We start from the raw sequence: 24,038 nt of genomic DNA on the forward strand, positions 1-24,038 counted from the left end.
CATTCAGAAGGGATCTGTTCTGTTTCCCAAATGTTTAATATGATTTTGTGAATTTTTCCTGTTAATCTTTCATCATTTAGTTTCTATAGTTCTGCAATAATTCCATCTTCTCCTGGGGCTCTATTGTTTTTCAGTGTCTTGATAATTTCTACTATTTCGTTGATGGTTGGCGGTTTAGTGTCAGGATTTGGTGTAGACGTCTCGTAGTGAATATCGTCTGTAGGTCTTTCGCAGTTGAGAAGTTTGTTGAAATAGTCTGCGAGGATTTGGCAGTTATTCTTCGTGTTAGTTTCTAGTGAACCATCCGGTTTCTTGAAGCAAAGATTGGGTGGCTGGTATCCTGCAAAATGTTCTTTAAACGTTTTATAAAAATTCCTGGTGTTGTTCTTCTTAAAGTCTTGTTCTATCTCATCTAGTCGCCGTTTGTCATAATTTCTTTTTTCCCTCCAAATAGTTTTCGATGTTTGTTTTCGGATTACTAGAAATTGTTGCCATTTTTCTGATCTTTTGTAACTATTGAAGTTTTTCCAGGCATTGGTCCTTTCTTCTATTGCTTGGTCACATATTATATTCCACCACCTCGGGGGTTGACCCAATTTCATCGTGGATTTGAGGACGTCCACAAGTTCTGTCCAGTTTGTGGTGTTTGTCTGACTAATTTCCTGTAAGATGTTTTCCTTGTTGAGTTTTATGTATTCGGGGTCTGGTCTCAGCACTTTGTTTAGTTTTGGCTTTTTTCTATTGGGTTGTAATCTGGTCTTTATCTGTAGAAGATGGTTATTATTATTATTATTATTATTATTATTATTATTATTTCTCTCCCCTCTCAGACGCCACGTCTGGTCAAAAATGGAAAGTGACGCGGACCTTGATCAAGCGTGACTTCCTTTTAACTGTATGGTATATGTTACATTGCATTTAGGAACTTTTGGGTAATTTCCATGTATCAATAATTACAGATTTCTGTAGTATGTATACGTTTGGATGTAGCTGTATTGCGTTGATGTAGTGGTCGATATTGTGTGGTATGACTCCTGTAGTTGATAGTATAATTGGTATAATGTCAACTTTATCCTGATGCCACATGTCCTTGACTTCCTCAGCCAGTTGGATGTATTTTTCAATTTTTTTCTCCTGTTTTCTTCGGTATATTTGTTGTATTGGGTATGGATATTTTGATTAGTTGTGTTAATTTCTTCTTTTTATTGGTGAGTATGATGTCAGGTTTGTTATGTGGTGTTGTTTTATCTGTTATAATGGTTCTGTTCCAGTATAATTTGTATTCATCATTCTCCAGTACATTTTGTGGTGCATACTTGTATGTGGGAACATGTTTTATTAGTTCATGTTGTATGGCAAGTTGTTGATGTATCATTTTTTGCTACATTGCATTGTCTTCTGGGGTATTCTGTATTTGCTAGTATTGTACACCCGCTTGTGATGTGATCTACTGTTTCTATTTGTTGTTTGCAAAGTCTGCATTTATCTGTTGTGGTATTGGGATCTTTAATAATATGCTTGCTGTAATATCTGGTGTTTATTGTTTGATCCTGTATTGCAATCATGAATCCTTCCGTCTCACTGTATATATTGCCTTTTCTTAGCCATGTGTTGGATGCGCCTTGATCGATGTGTGGCTGTGTTAGATGATGTGGGTGCTTGCCATGTAGTGTTTTCTTTTTCCAATTTACTTTCTTCGTATCTGTTGATGTTATATGATCTAAAGGGTTGTAGAAGTGGTTATGAAATTGCAGTGGTGTAGCTGATGTATTTATATGAGTGATTGCTTTGTGTATTTTGCTAGTTTCTGCTCGTTCTATAAAGAATTATCTTAAATTGTCTACCTGTCCATAATGTAGGTTTTTTTATGTCGATAAATCCCCTTCCTCCTCCTTCCTTTCTGCTTAATGTTAATCTTTCTGTTGCTGAATGTATGTGATGTATTCTACATTTGTGGCATTGATCGTGTAAGTGTATTGAGTGCTTCTAGTTCTGTGTTACTCCATTTCACTACTCCAAATGAGTAGGTCAATATTGGTATAGCATAAGTATTTATAGATTTTGTCTTGTTTCTTGCTGTCAATTCTGATTTCAGTATTTTTGTTAATCTTTGTCTATATTTTTCTTTTAGTTCTTCTTTAATATTTGTATTATCTATTCCTATTTTTTGTCTGTATCCTAGATATTTATAGGCATCTGTTTTTTGCAACACTTCTGTGCAGTGTCTGTGGTTATCCAATATGTAATCTTCTTGTTTAGTGTGTTTTCCCTTGACTATGCTATTTTACTTACATTTGTCTGTTCCAAAAGCCATATTTATATCATTGCTGAATACTTCTGTTATCTTTAGTAATTGGTTGAGTTGTTGATTTGTTGTTGCCAGTAGTTTTAGATCATCCATGTATAGCAAATGTGTGATTTTGTGTTGGTATTATTATTATTATTATTATTATTATTATTATTATTATTATTGACAGATGTGAAAATTACCGAACTATCAGTTTAATAAGTCACAGCTGCAAAATACTAACGCGAATTCTTTACAGACGAATGGAAAAACTGGTAGAAGCGGACCTCGGGGAAGATCAGTTTGGATTCCGTAGAAATGTTGGAACACGTGAGGCAATACTAACCTTACGACTTATCTTAGAAGAAAGATTAAGAAAAGGAAAACCTACGTTTCTAGCATTTGTAGACTTGGAGAAAGCTTTTGACAACGTTAACTGGAATACTCTCTTTCAAATTCTGAAGGTGGCAGGGGGTAAAATACAGGGAGCGAAAGGCTATTTACAATTTGTACAGAAACCAGATGGCAGTTATAAGAGTCGAGGGGCATGAAATGGAAGCAGTGGTTGGGAAAGGAGTGAGACAGGGTTGTAGCCTCTCCCCGATGTTATTCAATCTGTATATTGAGCAAGCAGTAAAGGAAACAAAAGAAAAATTCAGAGTAGGTATTAATATTCATGGAGAAGAAGTAAAAACTTTGAGGTTCGCCGATGACATTGTAATTCTGTCAGAGACAGCAAAGGACTTGGAAGAGCAGTTGAACGGAATGAATGGTGTCTTGAAGGGAGGATATAAGATGAACATCAACAAAAGCAAAACGAGGATAATGGAATGTAGTCAAATTAAATCGGGTGATGCTGAGGGGATTAGATTAGGAAATGAGACACTTAAAGTAGTAAAGGAGTTTTGCTATTTAGGGAGTAAAATAACTGATGATGGTCGAAGTAGAGAGGATATAAAATGTAGACTGGCAATGGCAAGGAAATCGTTTCTGAAGAAGAGAAATTTGTTAACATAGAGTATAGATTTAAGTGTCAGGAAGTCGTTTCTAAAAATATTTGTATGGAGTGTAGCCATGTATGGAAGTGAAACATGGACGATAACCAGTTTGGACAAGAAGAGAATAGAAGCTTTCGAAATGTGGTGCTACAGAAGAATGCTGAAGATAAGGTGGGTAGATCACGTAACTAATGAGGAGGTATTGAATAGGATTGGGGAGAAGAGAAGTTTGTGGCACAACTTGACTAGAAGAAGGGATCGGTTGGTAGGACATGTTTTGAGGCATCAAGGGATCACAAATTTAGCATTGGAGGGCAGCGTGGAGGGTAAAAATCGTAGAGGGAGACCAAGAGATCAATACACTAAGCAGATTCAGAAGGATGTAAGTTGCAGTAGGTACTGGGAGATGAAGAAGCTTGCACAGGATAGAGTAGCATGGAGAGCTGCATCAAACCAGTCTCAGGACTGAAGACCACAACAACAACAACATTACTAGTGAACCAGGCAATGCTTTGTAATTGCGAAGTATGTGTGGGAATTGGATATACATCCTAATTGCCTTGTCCTCCCTCTCTCTGTCCATCTCCTCATCCTCTCTCTCTTTCTTCATCTCCTCTTTCTTCCCACTCTCTGTGTACATATTTGCTCCTCCTCTCCCTTTCCATCTCTTCCTCCCAACATGCTCTCTCTCTCTCTCTCTCTCTCTCTCCCCCTCTCCCCCGCTCCCCCCTCTCCCCCTCCCCCCTCTCCCCCCCTCACTCCCCCCCTCACTCCCCCCTCACTTCCCCCTCCCTCACTTCCTCCCCCTCACTTCCTCACTCCCTCCCCCTCACTTCCTCCCTCACTCCCTCCCCTTCCACTCTCCCTCCCCCTCCCATTCCACTCTCCCTCCCCCTCCCATTCCACTCTCCCTCCCCCTCCCATTCCACTCTCCCTCCCCCTCCCATTCCACTCCCCCTCCCATCCCATCCCTTTCCCCACTCTTCCCCTGTCTTTTTCCATCTCCTGCCACCCCCCGCCACCCCTCCCCCCCCCCCCGCCATTTTGTTCATGCCCTCCTGCCCCATCTCTGTGTCCATTTCCTCCCTCCTCTCTTTCAATCCCCTTCTCCCCCCCCCCCTTCTCTCTCTCTCTCTCTCTCTCTCTGACCTTGAGCCTTGTTTATTGTTATTGCAAACAAAACCTTGACTGGGAATTGCATTTGTTTAAAATGATGGGATAAACCGATGGTGATCATTGGTGTACGGGGTATGAGAAGGATCCCTGCAGCTTTTGGATCTGTGAGGGTAGTGGCTTCAATGATACTATTTCACATAGTTCTAATCTGTGAAGGGGTAGGATTACGAAGTTAGCCATAACTGCAACTTACCTGTTTTCTGGAAAAACTGACTGCAAGGAAGAAACCTGAACAACATATTGTTGGGTATACAATTTTTGTGTAAAATTCTATGTAAAGAGAGAGAATATATATGAAAGAAGCAATTTGTGTAATTGTTTAAATGCCCAGTTATTGCACTTAAAACTAACTGCGAGAAAGAAAATGAAACAACACATTTTCTTAGCACAGCATGCCACTTTTTTTCCCAGTCGGTTTTTTTGTTGGGATCTTCAGTCCAGAGATTGGTTTGCTGCAGCTCTCCGTCCTATTCTATCCTCTGCAAGCCTCTTCATCTCCAAATAACTACTGCATCTTACATCTTTCTGAATCTACTTACTGTAATCATATTCTGGTCTCCCTCTACAGCTTTTACCCACCCAATTCCCCTACCCCCCCCCCCCCTCTTCCCTCCAATTAGAACAACTGATCCCTTGATGTCTCAGAATGTATCTATCAACCATTCCTGAAATAGTGCATGCTCACTTGAAAGTCACACCCATTATCAGTATTTTCTCATCCATAAGAGTGTGCTGCAAAAGAGCAATACTCTGAACTTCTGATAGAGCCCGCCACGGGCAAGTGCCTGTTTAAAACCTGCCATACTATGGTAACGCTCAGTTATCATGTTATTACTGCTTGCATACGGTTGCTTTATTTTATTTTGTTCAGTGTATGTTACGATGATTGGCATATATGCCACAGTCTGATAAAAGTTGTACTAACATTCTTGGTTGTGTTGCGTGTCCAAGTTACAACACAAGTGAAGAGGAGTGTAGCATTGTTCTCTGCGTGGTTCCCAGTCTCTGGTTGGTCCTCCATTGTGTCTGATGGTTTTCACTCCGTCTGGTTGATTGGCAAGGGGTTCTTACTGCAGTGTTGCAGCATCTTAGTTAGCAGCAGCAGCAGGCATTTGCCACAGGGCAACACAGTCACGCCCAGGTATTGCAAATGCTTGCCTCTGTATTGGTCAGTTTGGGTCCGTCTCAGTCTACATCACTTGCCACATCACCCCTTGCACCTCCTGTTTTGCCTTTCACTGTCCTGGTCATTTACCCCCCACTGTTTCTGTCTTATGAGTCTTTCAAAGAATGGGAACTAAACAAAAAAACAGTTGCGGCAGCACTTTCCTGCATTTGGAATGACTGATGTTACCTTATGCCATGCTTTCTTTTTGTCTTGGTTATTGCCTCACTTGTATCAACTCCTTTGCCAACTGATCCCCAACAGGATTTGTCTTGACTCTCTTTTGATAACATATGCAACCTTCTTTCGAAATACTGCTGTAAACGGACACACATGGTTGCTGCTAGGGTTGAGTTGTATCGGCATCGCAGGAAACAGGAATATTCCTATAAGCCTTGGGCACCTGAGCTTCACAGATTAAGCTGCCATTGCCACTTTGTCACTGATGTATTTAAGGAGACATATGCTGACCAGATGGTTCGTGACGCAATCATTTGGTCGGTCCCCGATCGTGAGGTTCATGAGTGGGCTCTTCAGTGTGCAAAACACCTCCCTCTCCAATGTTCTGGCTATTGCACAATTGTTTGAGCCTTCAAGGACTGTGGGTACTCAGATTGAATCATGGTGTGATGTTGCAGAAGTTTAAACTGCTCCCCTCTGCCGTTTGTCGGACGGTTCACAGGGGTACGATATGGTGGCAGCAGTTCAAGTAATGGACACTATTTCCAGTGAAGTTAATCTCATCTCTGATCAAGTGCCTTACACAGTATATATTTAAGAAGTATGTAGTCTACGTCCATGTGATTTTTATTAGAATAATGTGAAGTAAATCAGGTGAAAAGGTTTCAAGATTTTTGCGTACAACTTCCCCCTTTATGTACTATATATGTTTAAAAAAAGTATGGTCTTTGTCCATCTAAATGTTTATTAGAGCGTGTCGTGTAAATGTATGAAGTAAATCGGTCTAGAACTTTTCGAAATAATTCGGTCTAGAACTCGTCAAAATTTTTGGAAAAAATTATAAACAACAACTTGTCTTTACATGGTTTTGTGTGTGTGTGTGTGTGTGTGTGTGTGTGTGTGTGTGTGTGTGTTTTCTGAGTTTAGTAGAGTATCATGTAAAGATTTTAAGTAAATCAGTCAAGACCTTTTTGAGATGTTTCCAAATACTGTTGCCCCTATATGGTATACGTCCATGTGAATGTTTGTTAGAGCATTGTGTAAAAATTTGAAGCAAATTGGTCTAAGACTTTTCAAGATTTACATTAACAATATTAAATAACAACTTGTCTTTATATAGTAGTATAGGTTATTATTATTGTTGTTGTTATTAATATTATTCACTCCATTATTTCTGGGTGTGTAATTTTCACAAACATCAGTGTACATTGACAAGGAACAATAGCTGAAGGCAAAGACATGCATTGTAAGAAGTGCCTGTGATTTTTGTCTGCAGAAAATGGTGAACATAAACCTGCTGGGCACCCTTCAGATGACACATGCAGTGCTGCCTCAGATGAAGAACAACAGGGAGGGCAGCCATATTGTGCTTGTAGGATCCCAAGCTAGCCTCTTAGGCCTCTATGGTTTCAGTGCTTACTGCAGCACCAAGTTCGCCATCAGGGGATTGGCCGAGGCCCTTGAGATGGAGGTTAGTACTGTAATCATTGTTTTCTTTGCATGCTGCTGATATAACAGTAACTTAATCGTTTCATATTTCAGATAAAGGTTTAAATCGTGGATCAGTAATGTATGTTCCAAAGTGAAGTAACAACCAGTACTTATCAAACGTTGGCTTATGGATGTAAAGATTTGAAAATTGTCAGATTTGCTAACTTTATGAAGATTTCTCAGTTATTTTATCTCACTGTTTCTCCTGCAACTTGCCTGCCTAATTTTTGTAAACACCCATTCTAGCACAGCAAGTAGGCCTACGTTCTATGCATTCTACACCCATATGAGGAACATAAAATAAGACTACAGCCATGGATTACAACATTATTTCATTCTGTCACTTCATGTTTGTAAAGTTAGAGAAAAAATTTTCCTGCTCGTGTAATTTTTTTTTTACTTATGTTGTTCTGATTTGTTGATAAAGTCTTCCATAAGTGGTGGGGGTGGAAGGGGGACGGTTTGCGCAATTTAATCTGCAGTAGTTATTCTGTTTCAAGCCATCGGTTCTGCAATTGTTTTTTTCGAACCACTTTTCTCTCCTATATTTACTGTGGTTACTGCATTTTCTTTCTTATTTCCTATTTATTCCATCCCCCCCCCCCCACTCCAAATCATAAACTCTCTGTCCTAGGTCTAAATCTGCATATATCCTCCTCCAAGCCACAATACAGTGCACAGTAGAGGTACTTCGGGCCATTGCCAGTCATTCCCTTTCATGTTCCAGTCTCAGATGGACTAAGGAAAAAGTGGTTGCTTGGGCCATAATTTCCCTTATTTTGTCCTTACCTGACCTGAATGTTGGAGACAGTACAATCTTTCTGCAAACTGTTGCAAATTCTAGGTGCCCAAATTCCATCAGTCTACATTTACATCTATATCTACATACATAGTCCACAAGCCACCGTACAGTGTGTGGCTGATGGTACCCTGTACCTCTACTAGCCATTCTCTTTCCTGTTCCACTCGCAAATAAATCTAGGGTAAAATGACTGTCTAAAAGCCTTTGTATGAGCCCTAGTTTCCCATACCTTATCTTCATGGCCCTTACGCAAATTATACGTAGGTAGCAGTAGAATCATTCTGTAGTCAGCTTTAAATTCCAGTTCTCAAAATTTTCTCAGTAACGTTCATCAAAAAGAATATCATCTTTCTTCCATGGATTCCCATTTAAGTTCCCAAAGTTTTTAATAGTGTTTTGCAAAAGATAGTAGTTCTGTTCCCTCCAAGCATTCCTGACTACGCTAACCAAGCATTGCTACGACACCCTTATATCGATCAAACCAGTCCATAGGAAATCTACAAACACCACTCTGAATTGCATTGATGTATTCTTTTAGTTTCACCTGGTAAGAATCCCAAACAGTCATGCAGTGGTTGCCCATGCATTCTGTACACGATTTCCTTTAGAGTTGCAATAAACTATCCCATAAATTTGCTAATAAACTGTAGTCATCCATTTGCCTCTCCTACAACTGATCTTATGTGGTTGTCCCATTTAATCTCATTTAGCAATCTTACACCTTGGTATTTAATTGAAGTGGCAGAGTCAAATGGTGTATCATTAATACTGTTCAAATAATTCAGTTTCCCTCACTCATTCATATTACACTACCTGACCAAAACAGTCAATCACTCAGACGGAGAGGAGGAAACCAAATGAAACTACATATTGATGTTATCTCACTGAATACAAAACTGAGTCAAATTTGTAAAGAACGTGGTGGTAGGAGGCCACTTACCAGTGTGATGTTGCACCCTCTCTGGCCTGGATTCATGCACTGATTTGGGTAGGAAGAGTGTCGTAAAGCCATTATATCCTCTCGTGAAGCAAACTGGCCCCTCAGTGGCTGTAACTGCTTCTTGATGTACTAGCACTGGGATGAAGTTGTCATCTGAACTGGTTCCACACGTTCTTTTGGGAACAAGATTTAGGGATCTTGCTGTCCACACGAGTAACTCAACATCACGCATACAGTTGATAGAGACACATGTTGTGTGTGAGCAAACATTGTCCTGTTGAAAAATGTCAGCACGATACTGCCACATGAAAGTTAACGCATAGGTACACAGGATGCCCTCGATGTACCTTGTGGCATCAGAAGTATCTTAGGTGCTACGAGTCGTGACCTGAAGTCATACCTGACAGCTCCCTACATGATGATGGCCAGAGAATCATTGCTATGCCTCTCCAAAACATTGCAAGAATGGGATCTCTCCAACATTGATGACTGTCATCCGGAGTTGTTCAGAACTGTGAGTTATTGCCGAACACTGTGCGTTGCCATTCATGTACAGCCCATTCTTCCCGGTCCTGGCACAACTCCAAATGCAGCCATTTGTGTTGTGATGTTTACGGCAGACTGCAGGTGGAACGATAATTCCCTAGTTTGGCAGCTGCTAGTCTCCAACCAAAGGTGCGGGATGACACCGAATGCTGCAAGGAGTCCATTACATGCTCTTGGATGGCAGTTGCAGATGTGAAGGTGTTACAATGTGTTTGGTGCCCATACAGCAGTTCCAACTGTAGTGGCCGGACGTTGGCCAACCGAACCTCGCCCAATGGGTATCCCTGCCCTTGCATTCCCACGCAGTGCAGCATCATGTCACTGGCGTATCCAAATGCATCAGGTCACTGTCACATCAAAATGCTGCAGAAATTTGGATGTTGTATGATTTAAGTGTCAGGAAGTCTTTTCAGAAAGTATTTGATGGGGTGTAGCCATGTATGGAAGTGAAACATGGATGATAAACAGTGTAGACAAGAAGAGAATAGGAGCTTTCGAAATGTGGTGCTACAGAAGAAGAATGCTGAAGACTAGATGGGTAGATCATGTAACTAATGGAGAGGTACTGAATAGAATTGAGGAGAAGAGAAATTTGTGATAAAACCTGACTAGAAAAAGGGATCGGTTGATAGGACATGTTCTGAGGCATCAAGGGATCACCAATTCAGTATTGGAGGGAAGCATGGAGGGTAAAAATTGTAAAGGGAGACCAAGAGATAAATTCACTAAGCAGATTCTGAAGGATGTAGGTTGTAGTAGCTATTCGGAGATGAAGAGGCTTGCACAGAGCTACATCAAACCAGTCTCTGGACTAAAGACAACAACAACAACAACAACAACAACATGATTTCACCAGTCAAATAAATGGGAACCCACAATGAAACCTTTTTTAACCTTGTGCCAAGTGCTAATAAAACTGTCTCACATTAGTGTGTGGCACCTCCACTCCTTCATAGGGATTACTCAGCACCTGACACTGTTGACGTCTCTTGTTTACCCAAACAAACCTTGCAACAACACTAAACATGAACAGTACTAATGCACTAAAGGTGGCTGTTACACCTGTCACAGAGAAGTGCAACAGTAATCATTAACGTACTCATCGATAGTGGATACGACAAATCAAACACTGGAAAAAGTCCTGCTCACTACCCTTCTCACCCCTCCCACAGTGGTATTCCACCATCCACCGAACCTACACAATATCACAATATACTCGTCCATCCTTACACAACCGTCGCAGGTTCGAGGCCTGCCTCGGGCATGGATGTGTGCGATGTCCTTAGGTTAGTTAGGTTTAACTAGTTCTACGTTCAAGGGGGCTGATGACCTCAGATGTTTAGTCCCATAGTGCTCAGAGCCATTTGAACCTTACACAACCCCTGCTCCCAATCCCGTACCTCATGGCTCATACCCCTGTAATAGACCTAGATGCAAGACCTGTCCCATACTTCCTCCCACCACCACCTACTCAGTCCGGTCACTAACATCACCTATCCCATCAAAGGCAAGGCTACTTGTGAAACCAGTCATGTGGTCTACAAGCTAAGCTGCAACCACTGTGCTGCATTCTATGTGGGCATGACAACGAACAAGCTGAAACTTCCTGGCAGATTAAAACTGTGTGCCCAACCGAGACTCGAACTCGGGACCTTTGCATTTCGCGGGCAAGTGCTCTACCATCTGAGCTACCGAAGCACGATTCACGCCCGGGACTCACAGCTTTACTTCTGCCAGTATCTCGTCTCCTACCTTCCAAACTTTACAGAAGCTCTCCTGCGAACCTTGCAGAACTAGCACTCCTGAAAGAAAGGATACTGCAGAGACATGGCTTAGCCACAGCCTGGGGGATGTTTCCAGAAGTAAAGCTGTGAGTACCGGGTGTGAGTCGTGCTTCGGTAACTCAGATGGTAGAGCACTTGCCCGCGAAAGGCAAAGGTCCCGAGTTCGAGTCTCGGTCGGGCACACAGTTTTAATCTGCCAGGAAGTTTCATATCAGTGCACACTCCGCTGCAGAGTGAAAATCTCATTATGGAACAAACAAGCTGTCTGTCCACATGAATGGCCACTGACAAACTGTGGCCAAGAAACAAGTGGAACACCCTGCTGCTGAACACACTCTCAAACTTGATATCCTTCATTTTAATAACTGCTTCACAGCCTTTGCCATATGGATCCTTCCCACCAACACCAGCTTTTCTGAATTGCACAGGTGGGAACTTTCCCTGCAATACATTCTACTTTCCTGTGACCCCTTTGGCCTCAACCTTTGTTAGTCACTATCCTCACCCATCCAGCCCCTTCCCTGTTCCCATTTCAATACTACACAGCCCTTATTCCACCACCACACCCAGTCTTTTCATTTCTCTCCTTTTCTGCTTCTCCCCCCCCCCTTTCCACTGCCCTCCGTCTAACCTACCATACTATCCCTCCCCCTCTCCACCTCAACCTCCTCCTTACCCCCACCCAGTTGCCACTTCCATCATGCGCTGGCGCTACTGCTTGCAGTGTGGTTTCAGTTGCCTGAGACTGCAGTCGTGTGCGTGAGTTGTGTTTGCATGAGTGTGTGTGCATGTGTGTGCGTATATGTGTGTGTGTGTCTATTGTTGATGAAGGTCTTAATGGCTAAAAGCTATAATTGTGAGAGTCTTTTTGTTGTGTCTATCTGTGACTCATCATCTCCGCTATGCGGTGAGTAGTAGCTTTTCTTCTCATAATATTATATGTGTACAAAGTTATATTGACATTTGACTTTGTCTTCTGGGTGCATCAGTTTCTTTCCCAGGCAGTGTAATTTACATCTAGCCAGATTGGAGGCAAGCTGCCATTCATTTCCCAAAGTAGAAATTCAGTATGTCATCCTGTATCCAACAACTGTCACTCAGTGATGAGTTTTAGCAGTACCCAACAGTGTTGTCAGCAAACTGTCTCACTAGGAGACAGCCAGACTTGTCATTTTGAAACCGGTTTTGATTTTTTTTTTAAGTTCACTTTTAGTCACCTTTGCAAAAACACCTTACATAAAACTTTCCAAGAGAGAGTTGGAGTTACTTAAAAAGTTAAGAAGTATAATATCTTTTTCACAGTTCCCTCACTTGCAACTGCAATTGGTCTATTGTGTGTTACAGCATTCCCATCTCTCTTCTTTCATTGCTTTGTGAGTGCAGTACTGAATCATTAATTGAAAGCAATCAAAAGATAACTAAATATTCATAGAGAAATACAGTTTATATTTTATAGAAAATATTGTTTCCAAATTGGTAAGGAGACTATGCATGTAAATGCAGAATTCCCAACAAGTTGTTGTTGTTGATTTGGGGGAGGAGACCAAACTGCGAGGTCTTTGGTCTCATTGGATTGGGGAAGGAAGGGGAAGGAAGTCGGCCGTTGCCCTTTTAAAGGAACCATCCCGGCATTTGCCTGAAGCGATTTAGGGAAATCAGGATGGACAGATGCAGGATTGAACCGTGGTCCTCCCGAATGCGAGTCCCAAGAAGTCAAAATTAATTTAATTTCTTGCAATTATTGCAACAATTGGAAATATTGATACAAGGCTACAAGAAGTCAATTAAGAATTACATTTGTCAGCCCTGTGTGTCACGGCTGGACTTAGTTAAGAGTGAGTCTGGCCCATACCTGACTCCTAATTAAAGGCTCTGAGATAGTCGGCTCAAAATATGTGTGTTAAAATACATTTGTCAGTAATGGATTACAGAATTTAAATCATCATGACACATTTAGGATACTTCGCGCACAAATTTTGTGTGGTGGCAGTCAACATTTTTGGAGCTGTTGATCTTGAGTGATGTTTCTCAAAAAGGTAATGGCCAGTCTTAAAGCTGCACCTTGAAATGCCAGTTAGCTATATGTAGCAAAGATTTAGGAGTATGGCTTCTACAGAGTACAGCTCTTATAGGCTTCCCAAAAGCTCAGTCGCTTCTGCCTTGCTGTCCTGTTTCACACCTTTGTCAAGTCTATGTCTCAAGCAGAACTTGGGAGGTGCCATATTAAATTTTGTCCTAATCTTATGAAGCCCATATTTGGTGGGTTTTATATTATAACTTACATCCTATGACTATATGTTGCTCCAAAGCACCAGCAAAAAATGTGTCATTATTGCTATGATTTGATGTAGGAAAATGGTGGGAAACTTCATATTGATGGTGAAAGAACTTCCATATTTCATTGTTTTTGCATTAGAACTTGGTTTTATGAAAATATGCCATTTCAGTCTGACAGTGTGTTGAAGATGAATCAAAAGCCCATCATTCTTGGTATAATTTCATATAATTAAATGTCAGTTAATGTGGCTTAATGCCTTTAAGAGATCATATAAAATAAGGTCAGTTAATGTGGCTTAATGCCTTTAAGAGATCATATAAAATAAGAATCACAACTCCGGAGGATTAAGGTATTTTAGAGGATAAAGACACAGACTTATGATGCCAAAGTTCATGTGTTCTTGTCCTGCTTCCTCCAGATTTTTTTATTGACCTTCATGTGTTCCGAAAGATTCTGGGACTTTCTTATTAATTTAATATAAATATACACTGTAACATCTGAAGAATAAGGTTCCCTATCAAAGTTGGTACCTTACAACAGAACCACAAGTAATGACAGCTGCTGCCATATGCAGCAACGAAAGAGAGATGTCGGCATGGACATACCCTCAAAAAGTTCCATATGCCACCACTGCCAGAAGATTACTTAAGTCATAGTGCAATCCAACTCATCCTCTGCAATCATTGCATACAACAGTATCATCTTAGGCAGATGTAGCAGCAAGAGTTATGTTAGAAGCCAGAACTGTGTCTCAAAGTTTATAGTCAGTTGTACACTAAGAGGAGACTGTAATTTTGTATTGTATCGAGTGATAGGTTGCAGAGTTGAGAGATAGTAAAAAATCTGTGGACATAGATTGTTTCCAAGTTAACTATTTCAGACTGTTCAGGTCTTAATAAACTGATCTAATATTTTGTGTGTGTAGTAGTATCTGCTTCACCTCCTCCAGAAGTAAATCTAGGTGTGCTAGGACTCACTGCAGTGCTGATGCGAATGTCTCAAGTGTTTTGTGTTTTGTTTGTCTGGCACTGCAATGTACATATGAGCGCCCCCCCCCCCCCCCTCTCTCTCTCTCTCTCTCTCTCTCTCTCTCTCTCTCTCTCTCTCTCTCTGTGTGTGTGTGTGTGTGTGTGTGTGTGTGTGTGTGTGTGTGTGTGTGGGGTTGGGTGGGTGGGCGCGCGCGCGTGCACGATTGTTTTCTGAGTTGCTGCCTGATCTGATTCACTGTTCATTATGTATTTATTCATACAAAAATCACAATCAAAGCACAATACTTGGGATGTCGCAATAACATCACTATTTCATCATGTGAACTCGTAAATGCTACAGTGTAAAAACATATAAAACATTAAATGTCGCAAGTTAAGAATTGAAAGCACATAAAATGTTATGCATAAACAGCATTAAAGTACCTATACATGTTGTCTTGGAGTTAGTTTTTTGTATTATTTAATAGTTGAATATGAAACGTCAAGAAGGTGAAGTGTGAGCTTTTGGTTTTAGCGTTATTCTGCCACTGCTGCTACTCCCCTCCCTCCCCTGCCCAACAAACACTCCCCCTCCCCATACATCTCAGTCATAGTGTCAGACTGATCTGTAAAAGTATTCCAGGGTCCAGCTTAGTTCTGATTGATGTTACAGAGTTCCGCAGTATGGAAACCACAAGGCGTACCTGGTCTAGTCTAATGTCAGTAGATTCTGAGTAATATCATGGATGTTTAATCAGATTTTGAAATTGAGGAGAAGAAAATGGATAACATACTACTGATTGAAATTTAAGAATATTACCACAGTGGTATACTGAAAACTTTGGTCGTCTGCCCATAACAATTTTGTCTACAGATGTTTGATAAAATTCCTTCCTCTGATGGAGAAATTCTTAGTCTAGTGACAGAAATTAGAATTTCATTTGTTGTAGAAGGTGGAATATGAAGCATAATTCTCTTTCACAGTATGAGCCCAAAATGCAGCTGATAATAAGTCATAATTTGTATGATGCGACTAACAAGCTAGAAACAGAAGGGATTTTGTACCCACAGATCAGAAGAAAACATGACACATAAAAATATAAACATTTTCTCTTCCATTTTCCCAAACTTCGTTTAGTACGCTATAAGATCTTGTGTGAAGAACATTGCTACTTTAAATGTGATCCAAAGTTTCTGGTCAGTTCTCAAAGAAAAATTCATAAGGCAGTTAACAATGAGTCATCCAGACTGAGCATGGAAATTCTTTTGTATAGATATGTAAGTGCAGACAGGGAGACAAATATTTAATGTTTGTGTTATTTCCAGTTGACAGTCACATTGTTCTGCAATTTTGTTTTTCTGCCTATACAACTCACTCACAGGACAGACAAATCGATATTTCTTTTGACAATGCTGATATAGGCATTTCTTACTGCATCCATTCTCCAATACACCACTGCTTCATGAGGATAACTAATTTCAGTTTCTTCACTTTCAGCGTATTCGTAGTCTGGTATATAGTGTTAAAGTTGTTTCTGCCCATATGCGTGTGTTAATTTAAATTCACTTATGCAGGTGAGATTGAATGTACACAATATTTTTTGGAGCTCAAACTATGATCAGAACAAAACCTTGAAGCGAGCCACTTTGTCAATGTGCAAACTTCTCCAATTATATATTCTACACTTGCCGAAACAATAACTAATGAATCCAGGGCTATTCATCTCTCACTTTCAAGTGCTAAGCTAGGAAATACACATTCTTTATGATTTATTTAAGGTAACTTCCAGTGTGAATTCACAGCTGAAATTTGGCAATGGATTTTAAGCGATGTTAACTATGAGTGGCAAAAAAATGACAGGTTTCAACACGACAAGTCTTACCGTTCCTTTCTGTTCCTGAACTTTGTCCTGAAAGACATCTGGTAGATGTCATAAAATCATTCAAAACAGACACATTTTCTGCACCATGCGTATTGAATAAAACACACTTCGGTGCATGCACATTTCTTTTTCATACTAGTTGCCATTAAAGAAATTTGAATTATATTCATGGAAACATGCCTGTGTGTAATTAGTTGACGGTGAGAGGCTTCATGAATCACAATATAAAATGGTATGTGTTTTGATTATCTATAACAGCATATCGTATTATATTTTAACTATATTGGTATATTATACTGCTATTATTGCAGAAAGCTAATCTTCAGTTTTAGTAAATACTTTTAACTATTCATGTGAAAAAATTAAAATCAAACTTCTGCAATTTGAACCCATGTTATACTGCTCAGTAAGCAGTCCCTCTTATCATTCCACCAACTCTCTAGGTAAATGTTGAAATGAGCTCAACATGATTGTTAACCTTATTGTTTCGAACAATAAGGCATAGTCAGCCTGTATGGACACATTTAGAGAGACTGAATTACTTTACTTGCTTGTGGGAGCACCTTACCCTAAGGGGGCGAGCGGCATTATTCTGCATGAAGTTCTCACGTTATTCACTCATGTGGTGGCAGTATTCTGCAACATTGACTGACACTCTAATGCAAAGAGTTATGTCTGTTATCACATCATCGTTCTGTAACAGCTGATGACTGTACTCCTGAACCACTTTGCATTGAGTAGTGCATCCACTTTATTCATGAGCCATACCTTGTCACCAACAGGCTGTTTCTTGCTGTGTTGCTGCTCTTATGGAGGATGGGAATTTGATAGTGTCAGAGATCATGACATGTTATGCATTGCACACTATGGCATTCCTGAGGGCACTGGGTGGTGATGAATAAAGCAATATTGTGATACTGGAGAATCCAGTAGGCATGTGGGAATTGGGCTATTGGTGTGTAATGTAATGATACCAGTCCACACGAATGAACTTGCAAACACACATAAAGATATTTTTTGGGAGCGATGGTCCATCACAGATATAAAAGTCACATGTAATCTGTTTTGACCCCTAATATATCTGCACATTATCTCGCAGTGGCTGTGGGGCTTGATGTGTTCCTGTGGGGTTGGGGTGTGTGACAGAGTAAGTGGCTGATGTGAAGCTGCCCAGTATACTCATATTGTTATGGTCCCACTAGAGTGAGAACTGCACTGAGGCACCAAAGAAATGTACAGGCATGCATATCCAAATACAGAGATATGTAAATAGGCAGAATATGGCACTGCGGTCGGCAACACCTATATAAGACAACAAGTGTCGGGCGCAGTTGTTAGATTGGTTACTGCTGCTAGAATGGTAGGTTATCAGATTTAAGTGAGTTTGAACGAGCTGTTATAGTCGGCACACGAGCGATAGGTCACAGCATCTCTGAGGTAGTGATGAAGTGGGGATTTTCCTGTATGATGAGTGTACCGTGAATATCAGGAATCCAGTAAACATCTAATCTCCGACATTGCTGCAGCTGGAAAAAGATCCTGTTAGAATGGGACCGATGACAACTGAAGAGAATCATTGAACGTGACAGAAGTGCAACCCTTTCACAAATTGCTGCAGATTTCGGCGCTGGGCCATCAGCAAATGTCAGCGTGCAAACCATTCTATGAAACATCATCGATATGTGCTTTTGGAGCTGAAGGCCCACTCATTTACCCTTGATGACTGGAAACGTGTTGCCTGGTTAGACGAGTCTCATTTCAAATCGTCTCGAGCAGATGGATGTGAATGGGTATGAAGACAACCTCATGAACCCATGGACCCCGTATGTCAGCAGGGGACTGCTTAAGCTGGTGAAGGCTCTGTAACAGTGTGGGGCATGTGCAGTTGGAATGATATGGGTCCCCTGATAAGTTTAGATATAACTCTGATAAGTGAGACGTACATAAGCATCCTGTCTGATCACATGCATCTGTTCATGTCCATTGTGTATTCCAGTGGGCTTGGGCAATTCGAGGACAATGTGACACCCCACATATCCAGAATTGCTACAGAGTGGTTCCAGGAACACTCTTCTGAGTTTAAACACTTGTGGTGGCCACCAAACTCCCCAGACATGAACATATCTGTGATGCCTTGCAATGTGCTGTTCAGAAGAGATCTCCTACGGATTTATGGACAGTCCTGCAGGACTCATGGTGTCAATTCCCTCCAGCAGTACTTCAGATATTAGTCAAGTCCATGCCACGTCATGTTGCGGCACTTCTGTGTGCTCACTGGGGCCCTGCATGATATTAGGCAAGTGTACCAGTTTCCTTGGCTCTGAGGGATTAGTCTGTTTCCAGCAAGATCAGTGTCCAGTACAATATTATCTATAGTGAAGGATTGATTTGCAAAACAGAATGAAATTTTTCTTCGTGACCAACCTACATGTGCCCCAGATGTCAGCCTCACTGGAAACATATGAATGGGCATGGAACAGACACTTCAAGAAAACTGGCCTGATCCTGCACCAAGCACCTGTCTGACCTTTCGAACATTGCCCTAGCCATCTTGGAGCAGATTGCAGAAAATGAGATGCTTATTAGTCACCTCGTAGACTCCCTACTTTCCAGAATTCAGATGGTCATTGAAACGAAAGGCCTTTGGATGGGATGTTAAATGATAAAGATCAGAATCCTGCCACTATGCTTATCAGTCTGTTGACTGTGCCACCAAACTATGAAGTTGTTATACTAAGAACTATCATCTTAAGGTATTTCATACTGTTATCCCATCTTTGGCTGTGCCTTACTACTGCCAAGAGCCTTTTCTACATAATAAAATCCTAGGGATGACACGGATCAGATTTTCTTGTGGTTTTAGAGGGTGTGTGCTTCATGCTTAGTGTCAGTAAGCCATAACTTAATTACAAGTGTCCTTTACTCTTATTAGCAGTACTGCACACTGAGTTGCTCTTATTATCAGTTCTGTACACTCAATTGGCAATTAAAATTTAAGACTGCCACTTTTTCAGTTGTCAATTTTACATGGAGAACAGGAGTGGTCCTGCCTCGTTCCCCTGTGGCACTTACTTTTGTTTCTGATGAACACTCATTGTCCAGAACAATGTGTTGGGTTATATCACACATCAAGTGTTGGATTCAGTCACACATTTGAGTAGCCTACTTATTCTGTGTGTCTGCACCTTTTACTGTTTACAGAAGGAGACACTTCGTCAAATCTAAAAATATAGAATCTACATGTTGCCCTGCATCCATGGTTTGTAGGCTATTGTGTGTGAAAAGAACAAGCTCTGTTTTGCATGAGCAGTACTTTCTTAATATTGATTGATTTATGGACAGAATACTCTCTCTAGGAAATTGAATTCTAACTTAAAAAACAACCAATGATTTTTGCAGTAGTCCAAAGTTAAGGGTATTGGTCTATAATTTTGCACATCCATTCTTTTGTGCTTCTTGTATGTGGAGTAACCGCACCACACTGATTGAGAAGTGACTGAATAGGAGCTTTTGTCTTTCTTAGTGACTTCTACATAGGACCAGAATTTTCCATGGTTTTTGGATAGATTTTTGTAAGTAAGAAAGTATCTAAGGAAGTGTCCTATGAGGAAATGATATTTATTATACATGACACTGCTTTCCACATTACATCCCAAAACTATAATTTATCTAAAATCTTCACTTTGAGCAATACAATTTACACTGATGAGCCAGAACATTATGACCACCTACCTACTAACAGTATAAACCCGTCCAGGCAATAGCAGCATCACCTGGTGAGGAATGACTGCTAGTTCAACACATGCATAGTGCCTGTGGTCTCAGTGAGCATGCTGTCCATGTTTAGAATTGGGAAGGCACATGAGCTCTCTGATTTTGACTGAGGACAGGTTCTTCATTTGTTGTCCTTGGTGTCAAAGTACTACATTGCTATACTGGCTGAAAAATGGGAGGGGGGGAAGTCAAACAGGGACGACTTTAAATGATGTAGTCAACATTTGCATATTTGAGTTTCACAATTGTTTACTTTCACAGTTCACAGCCCCACATATACACATTTATATGGCCAGTGCACTATTGTTTAACTTTCAGTAAGCCTCATTAATAGTTCGCAGGCGAACATCCACATAGTGCCACAATAGTTTACTGTTGAACATCTACGAGCAGTAAAAACCTAAACACACAGTTCTTGAAGAATAGCAAGGTACGCATGGAACACACATTGTCATTTTTTTAGCACACGGCCTAATTGTGTTGCACTTATTTTACGGATGCATTGTTGTTGATCTAACCAATACAGGTTCCTTGATTGAAACTCCGCTGTGGACTGACTGTCTCAGGACCAAAAATTGGGCCCTTATATATCGTCACAATAATAGGTGCCAAAACTACACATTGTTTGAAGTTAAATTTATAGAAATTACAATTAAAAATTAACTCATTAAATTAACTGAATACATAGAAAATTTGGTTCTTTTTAACAGTTTCTTCTACTGCAAGAGTTAGGCCGAATTATTTGTTTAAATCATGAAATTAACAAATATCATTACACAAACAATACTTTTAACAGATACTTTTGAATTAATTAAGGACTGGTTTTGCTAATAGGTTTTCAAATAGAGCCGAATAAACACTTTAAGAATACTATTAGTTGTTTCTCCAAATGTTTATACTGAGTACTGAATTTATAATTGTTTACACATCAACAATAGAATATTATTTACAAAACAATTACTGATTTCACCCTATAATAAAAGATACTAACTAGCAATCATCATCATCATCTTGGACAGTTTCCAGCCACTGGCTGGGTCTTTCGGGAACACAAGCCTCTCCATCGTGTTCTGTCTTTCCACCATTCCCCCTCTTCCACCTTCGTCCAGTTCTCTCCTCTTCTCGTCACACATTCCTTCACTCCCTTCACCCATCTATCTCTTGGTCTTCCTCTGGGCCTCTTCCCCTCCAGTTGCAGATCAAACATCCTCTTTGGAATTCTTCCTCATCCATTCTCTTCATGTGTCCATACCACTGCTGACTAGCAATAGTCAAAATAAATTAGAAAATCAATTACATACATACAACTAAGCACAAAATTAGATCTGGTGTTATATTCTTTAAAACTGAGGACCAACCTTTCTCTTTTATGAAAATGCAGACTACACTCACATATATTAATGGTAATTAGTTAAAAGTGAAAAAACGAATTTAAGGAGGCAGATGGCAAAACAAGAAGTAAAAATATTGCAGCTTGCTTCGTCACAGGCTTGGTATGAGCATTTCAGAAACTGCACAACTTGTCAGGTGTTCAAGAAGTGCTGTTGGTGAGTGTCTTCAACACATGGAGAAACCAAGGTGAAACCATGTCCAGACATGGAATTGTGCCACCATCTCTCATTACAGATCTCGTACATCGTTGGCTGGGCAGACTGGTAAAATAGGACAGACAGCGGACTGCGGCGGAACTAACATCGAACTTTATACTGGGCAGAGTACAGGTGTAGGTGACCACACAGTTCACCAAACACTCCTAAGGACCGACCTCCACAGCCAATGACCCTTTCGTGTGCCAATGTTAACGCCACAACATCGGCAACTGTGACTGAAATGAGCATGTGACCGTTGGCACTGGACATAGGTGCATTGGCAGTATGTTGCATGGTCTGATGAATCTTGATATCTTCATCATCATACGGGGTGGGGGGGTCACGAATCCAACATCCTCCAGGGGAACAGCTCCTTGACACCCTGTACTGTAGGACAGAGACAAGCTGGTGGCAGCTCCATTATGCTCTGGGGAACATTTACATGGGCATCCGTGGATCCAGTGGAGCTCATGAAAGGCACCATGATGGCCAAGGAGTATCATACACTTGTTGTAGACCACGTACACCCCTTATGATGATCATGTATCCTGACGGCAGTGACATTTTTCAACAAGATAATGCGCCATGACACAAGGCCAGGACAGTGATGGTGTGGTTCAAGGAACACAGTGGCAAGTTCCAATTGATGTATGAGCCCCTCAGTTCACCAGATCTGAACCCGATCAAACATATCTAGAATGTGATGTGATTGAACGTGGCATCGCCCCCCCTCCCTAGGATTTACAGGAATTAGGTGTGTGTGTGTGTGTGTGTGTGTGTGTGTGTGTGTGTGTGTGTGTGTGTGTGTGTGTGTGTCTGTGTCTGTGTCTGTGTCTGTGCAAAAGTTGGATGTACTGCCTATTAGTTAGGTGGTCATAATGTTTGGCTGATCAGTGTATTTTGTCAGTCATGGATTTCATTTTTGAGAAGGCATCTCTTCTCTTCAAACATCTGGCTTCTGTATTAAATAATGACTGACAGTGCAGCAAATCTAAATTATTCTTTTCTATCAAATACTTTAGAAATAAATTTATTGACAATGGTCTGGCAGCAACGAAACCTTATGCTTGTTTTTTACTTTTTTTGCCTGCAGTGTAAGCCTTACAATATATCAGTGACCTTAGCCTTGCCTCCTGATACCGACACACCAGGATTTGCCGAAGAGGAGCGCACAAAGCCAATAGAGACCAAACTAATCTCACAGACTGCAGGGCTGTACTCTGCTGAAAAAGTTGCTGCTCAGCTTGTAGAGGATACTCTGGTAAGTTGACAACTGAACTAAGATGTATGTAAAATGTATTAGTTGGTATGGTTTTCTCTTTTTTATAGTTAGTAATATTGCTCTATTCTGTTTTTTCAGTAGGAGACGTAGCAATAAAAAAATAACTGGTCATTCATTTTTACTTAATATTTATTTAGTTTGCAGTCAAAGTACAGAAGTTGTCAGTATGAGAATGTTTGCAAAGAAAACTCTCTCTATTGTGTATGCACATTAATTTAGGGAAATGTTCCATCTAAACTGGCAAACCCAGCCTTTGAAACACTTAGACACATTCTCAGAATAGAAGTTGATGGTCATAATCTCTAAGTCCTTTATAACAGATACATGTGTAAGACAAGATGAAAATTATCTCCAGCAGTCCTATTAAACTGTACTGAGTGAGGTGGTAAGTCAGTAGTATAGTTGTGCAAATCTCTGCCAGTCCATCCAGACTTAGCTTCTCTGTATTGCTGAAGGTGAAAGCTGGAATAGAATAGAAACTTTGTCACATAACATGTCATTTACAATCAAATGATTGGAACATAGGTGTCTTGTCAGGTTAAAGCTACTTTCTAATTGTAAGTGTACAGAATAATTCACAGCTGTTTCATAATTTTATGTACAATAAAATGATTTGATATAATCATGTTTAAAATAAAGTAAAATTAAGAGTAAATATTTACTTAAAGTACCTTTTTAGCATGAAATAGAATAAAATTACACATCAGGCATAGTTATTTGTGACAATCAGTCATAGATTCTTCTACACTGTAGTAACATTTACTTGCTAAGACGCTTTTTTAAATGAAATTCTGCTTGTTCATAATTTTTAAATTTTTCACAGATTTCATTCCCAGCCTCATACCCATATAATAGGGCATCTTCTCCAGTAGTTTTAGCCTATGAATTGGTAACT

The 24,038-nt window shown here is 40.4% G+C and overlaps 1 protein-coding gene across 1 annotated transcript in view; it reads left to right on the forward strand.

Moving 5' to 3' along the window:
* LOC126198665 (3-ketodihydrosphingosine reductase) overlaps positions 1-24,038 on the forward strand; it is a 67,285-nt gene that overhangs the window by 29,073 nt on the left and 14,174 nt on the right. The window contains exons 5-6 of the mRNA XM_049935148.1: positions 7,083-7,277; positions 22,955-23,122. Of these exons, the coding sequence (XP_049791105.1) occupies positions 7,083-7,277; positions 22,955-23,122 (363 nt within the window). The remainder of the gene's footprint in view (positions 1-7,082; positions 7,278-22,954; positions 23,123-24,038) is intronic.

This window comes from Schistocerca nitens, chromosome 8 (genome assembly GCF_023898315.1).
Source record: "Schistocerca nitens isolate TAMUIC-IGC-003100 chromosome 8, iqSchNite1.1, whole genome shotgun sequence".
Lineage (NCBI taxonomy): Eukaryota > Metazoa > Arthropoda > Insecta > Orthoptera > Acrididae > Schistocerca > Schistocerca nitens.